General features: G+C 42.3%; 2 protein-coding genes across 21 annotated transcripts in view; one reads left to right on the top strand and one right to left on the bottom strand.

Annotated features, from left to right (window-relative positions):
• The window catches only part of myo9aa (myosin IXAa), a 110107-nt gene extending 96949 nt beyond the window's left edge, over nucleotides 1-13158 (bottom strand). For 8 of the 17 annotated variants that reach the window (XM_037094697.1, XM_037094699.1, XM_037094700.1 and 5 more), the window contains exon 1: nucleotides 12868-13155. The gene's annotated coding sequence lies outside the window, so the exon portion shown is untranslated. Of the gene's footprint in view, nucleotides 1-12867 lie in introns of all 17 variants that reach the window. The other 9 variants (XM_037094690.1, XM_037094692.1, XM_037094693.1 and 6 more) reach the window with 3 other exon arrangements.
• Nucleotides 13159-13447: 289 nt separating this feature from the next.
• On the top strand, nucleotides 13448-17121 carry senp8 (SUMO peptidase family member, NEDD8 specific). 4 transcript variants are annotated; one of them, XM_037094712.1, is made up of 2 exons: nucleotides 13448-13596; nucleotides 15659-17054. In XM_037094712.1, the coding sequence occupies exon 2, from the start codon at nucleotides 15676-15678 to the stop codon at nucleotides 16339-16341; it is 666 nt and encodes a 221-aa protein (XP_036950607.1). In that variant the 5' UTR covers nucleotides 13448-13596; nucleotides 15659-15675; the 3' UTR covers nucleotides 16342-17054. The 4 variants fall into 4 exon arrangements, with proteins under 4 accessions (XP_036950607.1, XP_036950608.1, XP_036950606.1 ...); XM_037094713.1 differs by lacking the exon at nucleotides 13448-13596 and adding an exon at nucleotides 13642-13912 and having other exon boundaries at nucleotides 15659-17121; XM_037094711.1 differs by lacking the exon at nucleotides 13448-13596 and adding an exon at nucleotides 13648-13892 and having other exon boundaries at nucleotides 15659-17121.
• Nucleotides 17122-19863: the final 2742 nt, after the last annotated feature.

Below are 19863 nucleotides of genomic sequence, written 5' to 3'. Positions count from 1 at the left end.
GTTACTTTCATATGTTGGGAGATTTGGAGGAGGGAGGCAGTGGGTGATAAAAAACACAACCTATGGTTTGAAAGCTGACAACTGGTGACACTTTGGATTTTATGAACTTGCAAGAAAACAGAAACTGAAAAATGAAGCACGCTGTGTGTAAAATCTGCCTGACAACTCCAAACTTAAGTAGTAGTGAATAATGAGATACATCGAGAATCAAGAATTGTTGTGTTTGAATCATCAAATTGAATCAGGTGAATTATAACCAAATAAAATTGTAACTCAAGTGACTTTTCACTCCTCTACTCACAGCTGGTATGTAAATGATATATCAGTCTCTAAACGTAAAGCTTATTTACTGTTGAAAGTAGGCTCTGCCATAGGTGGCCTGAGCCGCAGACAGCATTTACACATATGTGCTGGTGTGTCTAAGTAGCTGGTGCCGTGAACGGATTGCTAATTGAAGCTATACACCTTAGCTCACAGATGTGTCTCTGGACATACATACCCAGCTTGAACAATTTGTTTTTGTCAAAGTGGCATTTGCCAGCGGGCTGCGCGACACATGCAGAAGAGAAGTATAAGAAGAAGAGAAGTATAATCCAAAAAAGAGCAGCAGCTGGCAACAGCCGAACAGGGTGGTGTCTTTACTGGGGAAACTACATGTCAGGAATCCGCATTCTGCATCTCTGCGACATGCAGTTACATTTCTAGGGATATGCCAGAGGTGAGATACAGTGTAGTTTCAGCAAAGAAGCATGAATTCAGCTTTAAAGTACAGGAATGTACACATTTGTTTCAATGTGTCAACATTCTACAGCTTGTCCACCAGAGTAAAACTAATATCAACCAACATCATCAGATTTTTGAAACTCCTAAATACTCACATCAACAATAAATAACAAGTGTGGATTTAAGGCAGCAGTCAGCGAGGTGTTATCAAGCAGCCGAGAGGGGAGCTGAAAGAAGAGGCGGGAGGGAGGAGAAGAGGAAGACGGTATCATTGATCCAGATTATGCATACTCCATTTCCCCCTCAGAAAGGAAGTCTTTTGGGCCAAACGGACCCATTCGGCGGCCCCTGGCCGGGGGGAAGACAGCGCTGAGGAGAAGCCAGGACGCCGGCACGTTCCTCCAGAAACATTCAACATGTGAACAACAACATACCAACCAGAGAGCAGGCTGCGTACACAAAGGTAAACGCAAATGGGCACTGTACACATCCACATAATGGGTAACTGATATGGAGCCTGTCTGAGAACACACACTGAGAGTACGAGAGGCTGCAAGTGCCAAAAGGACTCATATCGTCTTTCATAGCTGAGTGGAGACGAGCAGTAATGACTGTACTGTAGCTGCTCACACCGCTCAGTGCCAAGATGCCTCCAGCCTCACTGTGACGAACACAGATGTCCTCTAATGTGCACCAACAGATCAACACTGTTACCTATGTTGGATACCTGTGAAGAGGCTGAGCATGCAGACAAAAGAAAACATAAAAAGAGTTGTTTTTCTTTAACCCTCCGGGTTCGAACAGGACTCGTCATCTACATGGTCAATTAGCTGCAGTGAATTTGATCAAATCAGCTGCCAAAGGTTTCTTTTGTGAAGTGTTGCATAACGACACGGAGGGAAGACTTCTTCCTTGAGGCCATTCAACACCTACATCGAGAGCTATTTCAAAGACATCACGACGAATCATGGAATACATGAGTGTGCACCAGCGATCAAAGGAAAATGTTATAATCCAATAGATCAGATGTAAAACTACTCATAAGGACATGTGTGCAGGTTGGTTTGTGTCATATGTTATCACACTGGACTCACAGAAACCTACTACGAACAATTAGACGTCCTCGTGTAGAGCAGAACAGTCATTAGTGTAATCCTGTATAAGAAAGCAGTTCAATTTAAAGGCCTCTTTGTTGTCACCCGTCTCTGTTTGTTTCTCGGTCGGTTGGTCAGAAGGATTACTCAAACACTACAGAACGGATTTCCACTGAACTTGGATGGAGGACCGGTATCAAATCCAGAATAGACCCTATTAACTTTTGGTGTGGATCCAGATAAAGGGACAGAACCAGGTATTTCTTCTCACTTTCTTTAACATTGAGAGAACATTTTCTTTAACCTATCAAGGAATAAGACTAGATGGATGTTTCAGTAAAAGTTACAGTGTGAAGTATGAGTTATGAGCCAGTTAAAAATCAATAAAATTCTACAGTTCCTTGTTGTAGCTTTAATGCGCCTACACACCACCCAGACGGCCAACTGCCTTAACCCACCACTCTCCGACCACTCTGTTGCCTCTCGTCTGACTCTTTCGGCACAAAAGTTGCATTGAACATACCGCTTCGACGTGCTGCCAGCTCCACAGTAGCATGTACGTCCTGCGCTTGCGCGAGATGCAATAAGTGGGTGGCCCCAGCGTTAAAGACGCTGGACTAAAGGTTTACGCAGGCAACTCTGTACTTTCGATCAAAACAAAACTTAACTATTTCAGATAAAAACAGTTGCATACTAAACATGCAACGAGGCATTACCAAATGAACACAGACTAATTCATCCTGGACAGACAAAATAACACCTAGTCTCATGCCAGTTCTCCAAAAAATGAAAACAAGAAATGATGGAACGGAGTGCGTAGAAAACCAAAGCGCATACAGTATTCCGGCCCTCCCACACACTGCGCTGATTCGCGGGCACACCGCCAATCAGAGAATCCAATGGCTCAGACATCCGACAGCCAACCTCCTCAGATTTTGCATGCTGAATCGGAGCAGGCAACGTCCGCAGGGCTCCGAAAGCTTCCGACACAGCTGAACACACCAAACATATTTGTTCCCGACCTCATCCGAGTCTCTCCAAATGCTTCAGACGTCCAACGGTTGGGCCGGTGTGTTCCTGCCTTTAAAGGAATACGCCACCCCTAGGTGAAATTGAGTCCCTCCACGCAGTCCCTAGAGTTGGATGAGTGAGCGAAAGCGTTTTTTAGCCGACCCAGCCATTGTCCTAATCTAGAAACGCCGCGGTTAGCTTTAGCTTAGCATAGTCGCTGTAATCCGGCGTGTCCAGCTAGCATGTCCTTGCAAAAGTGAATCAAATAACTCAAGATTTGTTTTGTAATTATTTCTCGTGACCTATACATTCATATCGAGTACACATATAAATGCAAATTAACACGAAGGGATTTACTAGACCAATTTATATCTGGAACTATTTGCGGCCGCAGCACAGGCAAAGCACCGCTACCACGCGCAAAGACACCACTCGGCATCTGAAAAGCCTCAACTTCCGTCAACACACCAGCGTGGCTACTACGTTCTCTGCCTCTAGGCTGACACTGACAGGTGTGCTTTCTCGAGTCCGATGAATATGGAAGATTACACGACAGACGAAGATGACTTTGACTACCAAAATCCGAGACCCTACCTGTTCGAACCTGAGTTCACTGAAGAGGAGTTGCGTGCTTTGGATCGGGGAAGAGAGGACGTTGCGACGAGTCAAGGCGAGTCGGACGAGAGAACGAGAGCAAACACGAACTGGTGGTGTGACTGTGGAGTGTGTCAACCCATGCCGACTGAAATGGAGTGTTTGTGCTGTGCAGAGTGGGATAAAATACTGCCGTCGATGGTGAGCAACGCTCCCGAAGAGGAGCGTGACCGCACTTGTGTCACTGCTACCGACAACTTCTCAGCAATGATCCATCCTGCAGTCCTCAGTTTTTTTTTTCGCCGCGATAAAGTGAACTGGAAAAGAAACAACACACCGAGTGGACCCAATGGACAACTGTCCAGAGAGTAAGTACAAAAAAATGCATTATTATTTTTTATGTGAAGCTCTACATACATTAGACTGAACATTATGTTCGTGTACGTCCTCTGCTTGTTATCGCAGCCCTTCACACAGCAAATAACCATTTTAACACTAACGCTGGAAGTTGTGGTGCTGCGTGCTGTCAGTGTATTGACGGAAGTTGAGGGTTTTCGGGTGCTGGTCTCAGGTTTCAGGTCTTTGCGCGTGGTAGCGGTGCTTTGCCTGTGCTGCGGCCGCAAATAGTTCCAGATATAAATTGGTCTAGTAAATCCCTTCGTGTTAATTTGCATTTATATGTGTACTCGATATGAATGTATAGGTCACGAGAAATAATTACAAAACAAATCTTGAGTTATTTGATTCACTTTTGCAACGACATGCTAGCTGGACACGCCGGATTACAGCGACTATGCTAAGCTAAAGCTAACCGCGGCGTTTCTAGATTAGGACAATGGCTGGGTCGGCTAAAAAACGCTTTCGCTCACTCATCCAACTCTAGGGACTGCGTGGAGTGACTCAATTTCACCTAGGGGTGGCGTATTCCTTTAAGTGGCTGGTATCTCTGAGGGAGTGCAAAATGGAACTGTTGGCAATGGGAGGCTGTGTCACACAAATTAAGGTGTTAAATTTGCGACATGGAAGCCAATCCTGGTCGAATATTCAGCTGACACAAGTGTGATGTGGAAACACAGAGAATTAACTTTACAGTGAAGAAGAAGATGTTTGCAAATGAAAACAGTGTTTCCTGTAGGTTTGTGGGAGACTTGAGTGTTTGGGGGTTCTCCCCTAATTCAGTATCATGTTTTTAATTATTATCACCATATACTATGTGCACAAAACATTGGAGAAGATAGAGCAGATGACAAACCAACAAAACCCGTTAAAGAAGTCCGTATTTTACATTCATCCAGCTCAGGTTGTTCACAAAACATCTTGGCTGCTTTGTTATAGAAGCACAAGTAAAGTAAACTTTGAACTTTGTATACATCTTAAGACTTTCTGGAGGGGATCACCAAGTTAAATATTTTTGTCTTTTTGTTTTGTTGTCCATTAAATCTGTTGATCTTGCAACACATATATTTTCAGACTCTCAAATCCAACTCATGAAGGCAAGAGTGAGCTTCAGCAGCTGATAGTGATGACAGGTCACCATGTCTGACTCTGGGTCTAAATGTGCACCATAATGTTAAGCACATCTGTTTAGCTTATTAGGAAAAAACATGACCTGTAATTACAGGGCAGCGTTACAGTGGCTCTGCCGTCTCTTCGGAGGGTGAGGGGGGTTGGCTGATGTCTCTCTGCCGTCAGCAGACCGCAGGCTGTTTGAAATCTGAGCCCGGTGGTGCAGTCAGAGCCGCAGTCGACCCAGAGACAGACTGAGCTGCAGTGTGATGATAAAGCATGTTTGGTTGCAGGCTTCAAGGAGATGACGGAAGATGTTGGCGAGTATCTCTGAAGAGGCTGAACAGAACGTTATTATGACCTCATGGTTTGTTGCACGCCCAGAGTGAGTGGAGAGATGATGAGAGGCGACGCTCGGTAAACTGTGGTCGAATTAGAAATAAACAAGATTTAATAAGTTACAGGAGGATTCCTTCGTCAGATACCCTTTCACTCTGGACCATTAATACATAACCTCAGTGTGTTGTTTGAGTCATTCTGCAGAGAAACACATTGACCATCACGTTTCACCTCTTTTTCTCGTCATTTCCCAGAATGCCATCTGATAACTCGAGAAAAAACATGCATGGTCTTGTTTTACTCAGTCAGGTTTCGTGTGTTTGTGCAGACAGCAATGACAACAGCAATAGAAAACAAGAACCAAAAGTTTGTGGACCAGGAAGAATGACGGCGCCTTGAACTCAAAACTCAGCATGTTCTGTGGTTTCAATGCGTTCTCGTCGACTGAGGTCACAAGCATTGATATCTCTTCGTGTTCTGCAGTTTATTTCTTCCTCTGTGGTCACCAAAGCCTAGAATGTTGCCTGTTCAAAGGGGCTCTGTGCAGCTTCTTGTAGTGTTGTTAGTTTATGTTAACGGGCTCCATTTCTAAACTAACGTTAGCTACTGTTGTTCTCTGTTAGCAGAGCAGAGAGAGGCGCCGAGACCAGACGCTCCACAATGAGCATAAAGTCACATCCTTTGGACTGAAATCCACAGTCCAGCAGCATTCAACGACTTCAAGTCACGTCACGATCCGCTCTCATTAGATTTTTTAACAAACTGGCCAACCCTAACCCTCATAAACATCAAAACCCCAGAGATATTCCATTTACAGTGACATAGAAGCAGCTTATTTCCATGTTTCATAAGCTACAAACAACAAATATGATCAATTAACTGTTTGATTACAAAGTGCTTAGATTTCTCTCAACATTCATATTATATTCTCTATTTCACCATGTGTCCAAAGAGAATCAGTGTCAAGAACAAACCTACTTAGTCCAGTTTTTCAGGACAATAGTCCACTCTCTCTCTGAGAGGGTCACAACAGCCCAGCTCTCGGTCTGAACCCTTGTTAATCTCACACTGGCTCGGACTCTTCATCCTCAAAACTAGGACTTTGAGAAAGACTCATTACAGCTGGTATTTGGAGTCGACTCTCACAGCTCACCTGCTCCTTGGTGCAGCTCAGCCAGCGTGACATGGAGAGCAGAAACATTCACTAGGCTGAGACGGCTTGACTGTTAAGTGTTTCTTTCAGGCAGAGTGGAGGACTCGGACATTGCGGAGACAATAGGGACCCTCTTAATCGTCTCCAGGGTGTCCGACCGTAATCGTTCAACCAGACTACTAAGTCACTGCAGTGAATGCCGCTCTGATGTGCATCAGTGGGTAATCAGGATTAATTCAGGTGGGTGCCAGAGTTAAAGGACGGGGATGTTAAAGACAGAGCAGAGTTCAGTGGAGGTGTTTACATCATTCTGTCAGGATGTTTTAATGATAAACAGTGGTTCCTTTAGCACTAGATAAGGTTCTGTTTGTTGAGACAGATCCTCTAAGAACTTCTCCCATTAAGACAAAAATATTATCATCGTCACAACATTCAGTTTTTGTCTCCGTGGTGGCTCCTGTCTCCTGATGGTCACATCACACTTCACATCAGCACCCAGACGATATCGGTTTGCCAATTTATGAACCAATATAGTTCTATCACGGATAAATCAGCAGCAGCGCACAGGTTGTCCGATAATGCCAATCTGAAAACTTTTGTTAGAAATTATATTTGCAAGCAACTGACACAAAGATTGTGACGGGCAGAGAACAGCTCCAACACTGACTGATTCTCTTTAATAAGGCAGAAACCTAAGAGGCTGAACATCTGACCGTACTTCCACAGCTAACAGTTAGGATTTGAGAGTAATCTCCCAGCGGTCTATATCATCTGCCCATTTACTCCACTGATAACTACAGTATAGATTAGACCACAGAGCATTCCAGTCATCAGTGAGCATGTCTCCTGCTGTATGTGAAATCCACCTTATCACGGCCTGTTCGTTGTCAGTTAGCCACAACTATCTGCGCTCTTCCTCCCCTCTTGCCTCATTCTGACACAGCACAGACGACTGTATACTGACAGAATTCCTCTCAGATAAGAGCAGCAGCCGACTGTAAACTTTCTCCCTGGATGGAGAAGAATATATGGTGTTGTTAGCACATTTTAGATCACACAGTCTCTCTTTTCACAACTTCTGCTGAAAATGTAATTTTCAATTTTGGACAGCAATTCCTAATGTTGGTCAGGAATCTTTGTGCATGAACGTCCCTCTGTTATTAATCAATTATCTAAACTTCAAGGAAATGAACTGTGTACAAACTAAATTTCAGAATCACATTGAAGGAACTGTAATTTAAATTTACCCTCATAATGAGTTTCTCCACATTAACATGCATTTCCATGTTTTATAGAAGTCATATAGAAACAAAACGCTGCTTATTTCTCCAATGAAAACACAACAAAACCTTTCTGCTATTTGTTTCAGTAACTGCTTCAAGTGATGATTCAATTTTTGATTGTGTACATGCTCATAAATATTCAGAAGGTTTGATTAACTTACTGCATCGTCAGTCAACCTGCTTTGCTAATTTGTATTTTAAGGAACGAACAAATGCCTTTACAATTGGCATCATGATACTTCATGAAATAAATGTAAAAACAGAATTTCATTTGAGTCCTCTGTGTCCCCAGTGTTCATATACTGTGCATCAATACATGTCTGCATTATAGTTAGTTATCCTGTATCCCACACATAAGAATCAACACATCACATAGTTTTATGAGGTTTAAAGAGGATGTTTCCCATTGAGCATGTGTCGCTGGTTGTGACAGTGCAGCCATACGAAGGCTTTAACCAGATAATCACACCTTTCACTGATAGTTATAGTGGTTTTGTGGCTGCACTGCCCTGCAAATAGACAGTATTGTGTACCATTACACAACAGCACATACCTGAGGATTAACCACCGGCTCTGTCCTGTCTGTACCACCAGGCTGCAGGGGGCCACAGCTATTGTCACAGCTGTGTCACAACAAACAAAAATTCAGAGAATCACTACTATAGTTTCCAGTGTTCTGCTGCCAAAATGCCACAGTCGTTTTACTGATAATATTTCTACTCTTAAACAAGAGTAGAATCAAAAAACAGCACTTTTACACAGTAGTTCGGACACACTTCCTTCGCTAATTAGCAGCTGCCGCATGACGACCCGAGACACTAAACATCCTCTTCCTCAGAACAAAAGTCAAATAAGGACGTAAGTGGGCAACTGTAACTGTAGCTTCATTTAATTACCACAATCCTTCAATCATGGGCTTACAAGCTCTATGAACTGCATAGACATTAGACATTTGCATGACATTCAACGAGTGAATAACACCTGGGAAACCTCGACAAAATCACTCAACTAAACCTTTAGAGGACAGGATCTAATTCCAGGGGATACAAAGTGAGTCTCCACACAGATCAGAACTGTTTACTGACTCCATTTCCCATTTTAAGGGATTAGTTAAAAACAACACTTTAAGCTCCTCTCACATCAACAAAACTGCAAAGAACAACACAATACACTTTCTTCTCTCCAACTCGCTTCGGCTACTGTTAGCAGCAGCGAGTTAATGAGGGGACATGCAAAACGCGGTAGAAGCTGAGCCTTTGAGGCCAAAGCCTTGCTCATATAATGGCCAACTAAAGAAAGGGGAGCTTTGTTCGGCGTAACACAAGCAGGTTCCTCTTTAATGACTTCATGCGCATGCCAATCACTTACGCCATACAATCCCATCATGCAGCCGAAACACTTTTTTAGAGAATCCCAATCATGTGAGCCTGTGACACATGACTGGCTGTTCTCCCCCAAACATAGGCGGAGATCTGGTTCGGCAGGTGATACATCAGGATGGGGTCATTCTTATTTTTAGATGATTTTCGAGGCTGTGGATGTGCAAAGAAACAGTGAGAGCACAAAGGGATGTTTCCTCAATGATCAACAGAGGACAACAGCAGGTTTGAAGAAGCGCTGCACTTTAAACACTGTGTTTATATCTTTAAAGAACAATGAGATGATTTCTGGGTTACATGTCCTCATAACTGTTGCAGCCTTTAGCTTCAGGCTGCTTTTCAACACAAACTATGAACAATGATATCTATCATACGTCAGCTGAACATCACAGCTACAGCCTCCTGGTATTAGGGTCACAAAGTGATGAGCTTTAAGCAGAGAATGTGTCAAAATGTAACAAAATATGCAAGATGATGTGTACAGTAGATTCTTCTTGTTAGGTATGACAGCAGTCGAGCACAGGCAGCCTTCCACAGCGTTGTGTCAGTGCTGGACGAAGATCTTGATGCATCAACTCTCATTCTGCTTGTTTCTTTAAACAAACAACAATTGTCTTGGCTAGTGCACGCAGAGACAGTGCTCCTGTAAAGTATTGTCAGGGGAACATATGCATGTAGGGAGGTAAAAAAAGCTAAATCCATGCAAAAGGAACTAGCTACTCTACATTCATACATGACCAGATTAGCGTTAAGGTGATTTTCAGAGTGTAGGCTGCTTGCTCAGACATTGTTGTTGTTTTCAAATTCTGAAAAAGCTACCACACAGATAGCAGAGGGGGAGAAGAGTGCTGACTGAAATAGTCTGCCAATGTTTTAAACCCACGATCTTGTCCCAGAAAGTCAGACAAGAACAGTATAAGTAGCAGTTAAAGGCAGAGCTGGATTCAACCTGAACAACACGACTGGAGCTGCAACATATCAATATGAAGTGAGTTTGTTTAGTCTGTAACATGTTCAAAATTCTGCCCTATATCCAAACGACACTCCAGACCACAGAGACTCATTTACTGTCAGCAGCAGATTCTTACATTTATGAAGCTGGAATTAGCAAATGTTTCATATTTCTGTTTGAAACAAAGTGTCAGTCATCAAAACAGTTGATTCATCTGCTTCAGCTCCATTGCTCAACTAACTGCTGAAGCTCTTATCCCGACATGATGACAGTTTTTGAATGAAGATGCCGTAGCAGAACACTTCTGTCAACCTAAAACATTTTCCACTATAAAAAGAAGTGAGCTCACACAAAGACAGATTTAACTTCTGATGTATACTTTATGCCAGGAGAGTTTAAAGCTGCAGAGGGCCGGTTGCTCTTTCTGCCGTCATCATGCTGCTCCACATTTAAAGTGTGCTGCAGTATGTATGACACACTCAGACAAAAAGAGGGAATCCTCTGAAGACCAAACTGTACTCAATAAACTGAAGTCTTCCTCTCTTTGGAAATCAACTCTTCTTTACGATTCACTGAGATGGAAATACAACTGAAGCAGTCTATGACAAATTACGACAGCTGATCTTACACAATCTTGCATTTGCATTGCAGCTGACTAACAGGAATGTAATGTCCACAGTTTCATTCTGACAGAGATCTGCATTTGTAATAAGTCAAGTTAGACAAAAAGAAAGACCAAGACTGGCCAGACATGAGGACACACCCCGGGTCTGACTGGCTGACAGGACATGATGCACAAGGTGACAAAAGCTGAAGTCATTCATCGTTTCCCAGAGAAAACACCGACGGTTGAGATTCTGTATGCACAAGTTTGTGGTTTAGTCTCATAAGGGCTAAGTATTCAAAGCAGAATTAGAAAAAGGCAGATTATCTTATTCCAGCACTGCACAATGTTCAGAAACCCACAAGTCTCGTACAGCTGAACAGATTAGCTCCTGCAAAGGAGGCCTAAGAGCTCCCACACTGAGCTCTCAGACCTGTTTCAGTGTTTCAGGTGATATCTCTGAACACAGCTCCCTCTGATGTGATATAAAGTGAGGCCCGTCTTTTTAGAAATAGCAGACAGCGGGGGCCTGCGGGGTGTCAGATGTCGACAGGGACCAGTTGCTGAAGTCTCAGCCCGGGCCGGCTCTCATTCTACAGCAGCTGTGTCTCCTCAGACCACACATTCCTGCAGGACAGGCCCACTTTACTCTCATCACCTGTGCTGATCTGAAGACAGGACGCTGGGTTCTCAGCAGAACCTCACAGTTACGAGTCATTTTCTTAGGAGTTTTTGCCTATATATCAGTGTTTTCTTATGTTTTTGGAGCAGTGGTGGTAGCAGGTATATGTTGGTATTTGTAGGGGAGGTCGACCACCATCCCAAAACAGGAGCGAGACTCAAAAATCAGCCTTTCTACTGATAGAACTAATAATGTTCTTACTGTGGGGGAAAAACTCTCCAGAATGAATGTAGAGGAAACACTGCATATAAAAGGGACACAGGGACATTGATCTAAAAAGGACAATTACATATTCTTTTACTCAGTTTAAAGATAAAAACTTTAGCAAACAGCCCCATGACATGAAGATGTTCAGTCACAGAAATCTAGGTCTTAATCTAATCAGGGTGTTTTATAATACCAACCTGTCTCCTTTCATCACACTATGAGGAACTCTTTGAATCAAAAGCATAAAAGAGATTTAAAGTGACGAATACAAAACAGTCTTGACGTTCATTAACAGCAGTGTCCACTACACAGTGATATCTGGTGTTATAGTTTGCAGTCCTGCTGTGTCTGACGCTCATCCACCGGCAGCCTGAGTGCTACAGCCATGATTCAGCAGCTTCTTCACCCCATCAGACCTCCCTGTGCCATTACAGCTGCTTTGCACTCCGTATTGCCTCCGCTGCATTATAATCTGTGCTGTCTGACCTCCACTAAATAATACATGTAAACATTAACCCCACCCTGCTGCAGCCATACACTCACACAGCACACCAACTTCACCCTGATGAGAATGAAACACAAGATTGATGTCTGTTTCAGTTCTGTTCCAGATCTCCAGCATTAGTTACTGTCGTATGTGTCTGTTCTGTTACGTTCTCTACCAGGCTTCTATCCATTTCTGCTGCATCATCCTTCACAAACATTTATGTTCAGCTTTGCTTTGTTTGATCATTTTATACATGTATGTGCATTACTCCAAATGAGTCAGGGATATTGGGATATGTGTGCATATGCAAAAAGTCAGATACATCAAGTGAAAAACTGAAATATCCCAGTATGCCTGACTCATTCTGAGTAATGTACAATAATATGCACCTGTCCAGGGACTACAGCTAAACATGAAGTCAATCTGACACATGTGCAACTTCATCCCGGGCAAATACCTGAGGTAAAGTAGAACCCAGGATCAATTACAGAGAGATAACACACACACTGTGCGTGGCTTCAGATCTGCAGCATCAGTGTGAGTTGTCACTGAGCAGCAACTCAAAGTTTTTCACTCACGGCACACACGTAAACACACACATACACACACACACACACACACACAGACACACACCTCTGACTGAGCCCAATTCATCCAACAAAGGACAGACTGAGCCCAAACACACCTTGAAAGCACCGCGACTGAAAAAACATCCTGCAAAGCAAATGAGTGGAGATTAAAAGAACCAGTTTCACGATCGACTGGGCTGCTGCCTCCAGCCCGGAGCCGCTGCCTCCAGCCGGGAGCAACAGCCCACCGTCCCGCTGGGTCCAGCTCCACACATCACTCTTACCTCCAGACGTGCCCGCTGAAGTAAACCTGAGGAGAAGTTCGTGATGTGTTGCCAGGTTGGGCTGCAGAGCCGCACAGACACACTTGTAGCAAGACAGAATGCCTAAGTCTCTATTTAATTCCCTGCATTCCCGCTGATTTAATTTGTTTCCTTCTCCCTCTCGCCGGTCGTCTCCGAACTCCTCGACATTCAGGTCCGCGCAGGATAGTTGCGCATTTTTTTAAAAAAAAAATTTATCCGTGCGTGTTCGCTGTTCGCATGAAATAAAGCAGCAGTCCTTCGCTGCTCGGTGACGGTCGCTGAAAACTCTACTTTGGCTTGCTAATCAGTGCGGCCACTCACGTACGCGCAGGGGTGCGCGTTCACGACGGTCCTGGGCGGGGAGAAGATCCAGAGGGAGGACAGACACACATATACACACACACACACCAGCACCAAGGCTGGACTGTGAGCTGAGTTTAGCGTAGTGGCCGCACGGGGTACTGCATCTTCCGGGTTCATCTTCACTAGCCAGCATTTTTAAGCGCTGCTTTAAACGATGGACTCATTTTTTTAGAGCTCTAAACAGGCTTGGTTGAAGCAGAACTTTAGTGTGCATGCTCAGTGGGCCTAAACATACGGAATCGTTTGTAAATATAGACTTTTATGGCCGTTATGAGTGATTTTGTAGGGACTTTGTGGGGCGCCATCTTTCTAGCTACATCCGTGGACGGAGCGACTCAACCGGAAGTAAGCAGGAACTAATGCGGCGGTGATGATAAAAGTGTACACCTTTTTATTATTATATTATATACGGTGGTTTTATTGTAAGCTCATGTAAGATCGTCGTGTGGATTTTAACGTATGTATTTCTCGTGTATAACCGCTAACTGCGAAACGTAAAACCATAACTTTTAAACCCCTGTGGGTCGATGCACTGTCGCAAAACATTTAACGTCACCTTGCAGCGGTTTACGGTAGTCATTGCAATGAGGGACAAGACTGCAGTTTTCGTGGTACTTTCTATTTGAATGTGTCTCTTACAGGTATGGACAGTGGATCAACAGTATGTATTTTAATTTGACACTCCATAGTTTATGTTCTGCAGGCTACACAGAATGTTTAGCGGTGTTGTTAAGCGTCGTGTGGTGGTGAAACTGGTCGTTAGCTAGCTCATGCTAAAGCTAAAGACCGTTTGAGCAGCGAGCTGCCTGCTGGCACAAACCCGGAGCTAAACGCACTGCAGTAATGTGACACTCTGCAGAGGCAGTACACAGACACACACGCCCTGCACTTTGTTACTTATGTACCATTAAACTTTGTCATTAATATATTAAAACATGGTGAGATACCAGTCGGCTGTTTCCAGGTAACGTCCCTGAGAAACGTCAGTGATCCAAACATAACGTACTGAGTCAAGATGGAGCCAAAACTGGATCCCTCTGTTGGCTCCTGTAGTGTTAAAGTCTTTACTGTAAGTGTACGTTTGCATTGAGACTGACTGCTTCATCATCCTGTACTCTTACACTTCTTACACACATGTATTTATGATCAGTAACTGTCAGCATCAGGTTCAGGCTTCGTGACCAGGCACAGTAAAATGTCAATTTCAAACTGCAACTAATTAAACAAATGTTTCTCCGTGAAAAGACAGATTTTGACCAGTGCTAAATATTCTACTGATACAAATGAGTTATTTTTCAATAGTTATATCCGTGAATTATTCTGTAACTTAATCTTTGGTGAGTAAACTGACATAAAACAGTGATAAACGGTTGTAAAATATACACGCGGGGTGCACTTTTAATAAACTGAAGTTGAAATTAATGGGATCGTCCTAGATCTGAAATTATCCTTTAGATGACTTGTTTTGTCTGATCTACAGTCCAGTTTGATTACTTTTCTCAGTATTGTTATATATGATGATATATCCCCCCACATTTGGTAAACAAAGGGCTTAAAACCAACTTGTTTGACATTTTGCACATACTTTTATAGCTTGCTGTATTTGCAATAGTCTTCGTGATTATCTGTGGATGTACAAAAGCTGTGGGTGGATATACATTTTCATTTTTTGGGGGGGGCTTTTTATTGTTTCTTTCATGTTTCGCGTAGGTTAACTGGCAGCACCAGGCAGAGACATAGTGAGCCCAACGTTTAATTGCATTAATGACTTGTTTATTGTAGACGACAAGGTTTGAATTATTTTAATTGAGCATCAAATAAAACACGCTTTTATTGTTGATGAATTTCAGGAAGAAATGAAAGATTAAAATCACAATCACTCTTTCCTTGACATCACATGAGACAAAGAAAGAAGCCAATTTTCTAAATTAAGGAAGTGGAACAGAAAAATATTATAAAATCTGTACTTAATAAATGAGCATAAAGATAAATCAACTATCAAAATATTTGATGATTGAATAATCACACAAATGCACAATTAATGAAAATATGAAAAACAGTATGGCAAAGTAGAAGAAAGAAAGAAAGAAAGAAAGAAGTTCATTTATGTGTTTAAGGTTAAAAAAAACATGGGGCAACACGTAATTATAATGAAGAACTGTGATGCTGCAGACACCTTCACCCACAAATCCTTTTCTCCAGATGTAGAAAAATGTTTGTTTGGTCATCACTGATACCCGACAGATCATCTTGAGTTTATTGTTTCTTTTGTTTGTGTGTTTTTTTTTCAGTGAAAATTAAACTTGATGCATAAATGATCATTCTCGCTAGTCATTGATCTTATCACAATGTAATATGAATTTTACGATATTGTGCAGCCCAAATTAAGATCTTGTGTTTGTTTCAGTCTGACTGTGTTGGAGGATGGACCCTGTAGTGCTGAGCTACCACGACAGCCTCTTACGGCGCTCTGATGTGTCTTTACTAGAGGGACCTTACTGGCTCAATGACCAGGTCATTGGTTTTGCCTTTGAGTACTTTGCTGCTGAGCGCTTCCGAGTCCTGGGGGAAACCATCATCTTCATCAGCCCGGAGGTCACCCAGTTCATCAAGTGTGCCTCCTGCCCCGATGAGTTAGCTATATTTCTGGAGCCGCTGGACCTCGCCTCTCGTCACTGGGTCTTCTTAGCTGTTAATGACAACTCAAACCAAACCGCTGGGGGATCCCACTGGAGCCTCTTGGTCTACCACCACAACTCCAACCACTTTGCCCACTATGACTCACAAAATGGCAGCAACTCGCTGCATGCACGGCGCATTGCCAGCAAGCTGGAGCCTTTCTTGGGTGCAGGGAGGAAAGCGATGTTTGTGGAGGAGCCGTGCCCCTCGCAGCAGAACAGCTATGACTGCGGCATGTATGTTATCTGTATCGCTGAGGCCTTATGTGAGAAGGCCAGGGTGGAGGGCTTGCCACGCCTTCCTGTTCAAATCATCACCCCGGCCTACATCACCCAGAAAAGGGCTGAGTGGTGCAGACTGATCCAGAGTCTAGCACAGAGTGACCTCTGCTGCGCTCTGTCTTTTCCTTAGCACGTCGATTGCCCTCTCACTATATGCAGAACAGCTGTCAGCCTCTACATATCTACTGCTGGAGCATCTGAATGCACTCCTTGAATACCGTATATAACTATATATGAAGTATATTTCTATTACAGTCTCTTATCTTACTCCATTATAGAAACACGTTTGAAAGGATAAAGCAATGTCCTGAATCTTCAATGATTCACTGAACTGTTGGTGTCATGTTTATTCCTTGTATATGTACAACAAGAGACAATATGTAAACAAGAACACCAGCATGCCTGTAAAAGGAATTTACTCCTTTGTACATATTTAGAGATGATGGAGAATGTGTCATGTGGAGGAGGAGGCACAGACTTTTCATTTCTCTGTTTTATTTTGGAGCGAATGTAGAAATGTTTACACAGATTATTGCTCAGGGTCATTTTAAATGAACTAGAATTGACAATAAGAATGTGGATCTTACTTTTGGCTCCGACTTCATGTCACATCTGTTCTAGTCAGTCTGTCACTTCAGTTGGAAACAGATGTCTCCGACTGCTTACTTTTAGTTTTGAGACATTTTAATGCACTGTGTGCTGTGAGTGTTTATGGGACAAAGGGCAATGTGGAGTGGTGGAATGTAAGTTATGTTCTGACAAAAGGCAAGTGTCAAACTCACCGTCTGTTTAATGAATAAATTCTACAGTTGTCATATTTCAATGACAAAATGGTACATTTAATTTGTTGGTTTTATTTGAGGTCCCAGCTTTTTGTGTTCACACTTTAATAAAAAATATTTATTATTAAGATTTTTAGACATTATTTGAGTACAGGATTACCTCACTGAAGAATTCGATTGTCAGGCCACACAATTAAAGAGTCAAAAATGTGGGAGAAACTATTTTTGTTAAACGTGATAACAATAATTCACATAAGACCGAAATCTGTGATTAAACCTTTACTTTAAGGTGCAAAATAATCCGAACCATCAGCATTGTGACGCCTATAGGATGTAAAAATACCCATAAAATGTATGGGTATTTTTACATCCTATAGACAAAAGAAATAATTTACACTCCGGTGTTTATTTTAAAATGTATCAGTAATAAATTAGGGAAAAAAAACTGCCAAACATTGAACACATGAAGTTATTATGTCATAAATCAGGCTAAATAGAACAAAAACCAAGTAACCAATGCAAAACATTCACAAGACATTTGACATATTGTACTTTTCAATAGCTTCTAATTAAAACGTTCATTATTGGAAGGAAAATGTGAATGTGAATTGCAGCAAATTAAAGCCGAAACACAAACAACGGTGTAAACATATTGACATTGTTGTAAGAAGTCTATTCAGACAACTGAAACAGAGGCTCAGTTTTAAAAATGATTTTATGTTCATCTGTAAAAGGAAACATTTTCCCGTCCACTGATATCATTTCCACAGAGTCTCAAAGCAGGTCGCAGAACAAAATGTGATCCAACATTGCTCTTTAAACTCAGAGAGAACAGGATGGTCAACCTGCTCTTTATTTACACCTGAACCATTCAGTCCGTCTGTGGCCTCTGACACGTTTATGAGTGAGCATTAAAATATCAGCTGGAACAGGATTTAGGGCTTCAACATGGGCCAACATGCAGCAAAATGCTGAGCACATTTAGAGCTGGGCAAGGACAGCAAAGACATTTCATAGACATTTCAGTGTAAATGAATATAACATCATTGTCGTGTCTTGTAATGTGTTATTGCCAACCTACCCGAGGGATCATTTTCAGACTACATGAGACTAGACTCAAGTTAATTGACTACATTCTTTAATCATGAATCCCCATCAGTGACTGTGTTGCACATCTCGTGTTCTGGCTCTCGGCCCTGCGCTGCTCTTAAATTCACACTGCTTGGACTGTTTCCACCCTCTGGCATCCTGCACACATCTACATCCCAAAGGCATATTTCACCCGGAGTAACCAGTCAGACGAGCCGTCAGGGTTTACTATTGTCCTCATAAAATGCCACAAAGGTGGGTCACTCACCACCCAGGCTGCACACTGCATTAGTGAGACAAAGAGCTCAGGGACAGGCGCAATAATTTAGACAGATTTGCCTCTAAATGTCCAATTTACCAAGTCCATTCCGTGAGAGCTCACCAGGAAACTGAACTTGACTCAGTGTCGTCCCAGGTCTCAGTTCTCTAAACCTGCAGAAGTGCAGTGAGGTGTTGTGTGAAGGATCATCACACACGGGCACTTTGTTATGTGCTGGATAACTTAAACTGAACCGCATAAACCTAAATCCTACAAAATCCTGCACCCTGCTCTTTTGGCAAATAAAACACAGCGTTCCGTGGTAGAGAATAAAGCTTCTTAGTGTTGGTGGGTTTGTTCTGCACTAAATCAACAGAGGGCTTACAGACGCTGATGTTGTAGTTAGAGAGAAGGCCATTCCTCATCTTCAGGACTTGGTTTCAGTCCCGCTCCTCACTGTACATGCTGGTGCAAAGCTATTCAGTGAGCGGAACACATTTAGTAAAGGTTTCAGATCTGGGGTTTATACAAGTCTAATAATGGCCGTAACAAACCAGGAAATAATGACATTTCTCAAGTGTAATGTACAATTGATTAATACAACAACAAAAAAATATTGACTATTTTTTCACATTAGTTACATTTGTCTCTTATGCCAAAGAGTAATGGAAGAACAACATCAAGTCCACATAGAACATTAACTCTAATTAAGTGATTAAAGCTGCTGTAAGCATCGTTTGACCGTGGTGTTTCTAACGTCATCTTTTTTAACCATGGAACTTAACAGAGATGTGAACAGGTCCGTGGGGTTTTCATTTATCTTTTTTTTTAGATCTCTGCCAAAGACTCTATAACAGTGACTACAGTAGAAATATTAAGCTATTTAACTCGAAATTCAATAGAAATGCATCACTAACAGCAGCCTTAACTTGTTAGCTAAAGTTCTGGAGCCGGGCCGCACCTCAACCACACACGGTCCACCTTTTTGTACCTGGTTAACTAATCCATTCTGCTCTTGTGCAGTCATTTGTCCTTCAATCACTTAATCAACACACCTATATTGCTTTTTATAACAGCATTTGGCTTTTTTTGCACTTACAGTCTTTGCGCAACAACAACATAAAATGTGTTGTCCTGACATTCTGTAATTATATTTGTGTCTCATGTACATACATAGTATATATACACACACACCTAATCCTTTAATACCATTTTTATTTTTTGATAAATTATTTTGATGATTTCTTTAGTGGAGTCTCTAATGGAAAAGATTTTCAGTGTACATGTTCAACCAGAGTGACAACAAACACCTTGAGTCTTGAATCCTGTCTGTGCTTTACTTAATGAACCGACGCTAACCTTCAGTTATAGACGAACACACACAGAGCTGCTCTTCATCAGTGCTGTGTGTAATTGTTTTCAGGAGCAGCAGCCAATTTTCCTTCAGAAACTCCATGTGGTTCATATTTACTCATCACACTGAACCCCTCAGTCCTGAAGTACACACACACACACACACACA

This window comes from Acanthopagrus latus, chromosome 4 (assembly GCF_904848185.1).
Source record: "Acanthopagrus latus isolate v.2019 chromosome 4, fAcaLat1.1, whole genome shotgun sequence".
Lineage (NCBI taxonomy): Eukaryota > Metazoa > Chordata > Actinopteri > Spariformes > Sparidae > Acanthopagrus > Acanthopagrus latus.
This window is presented reverse-complemented; position numbering and strand designations above follow the sequence as displayed.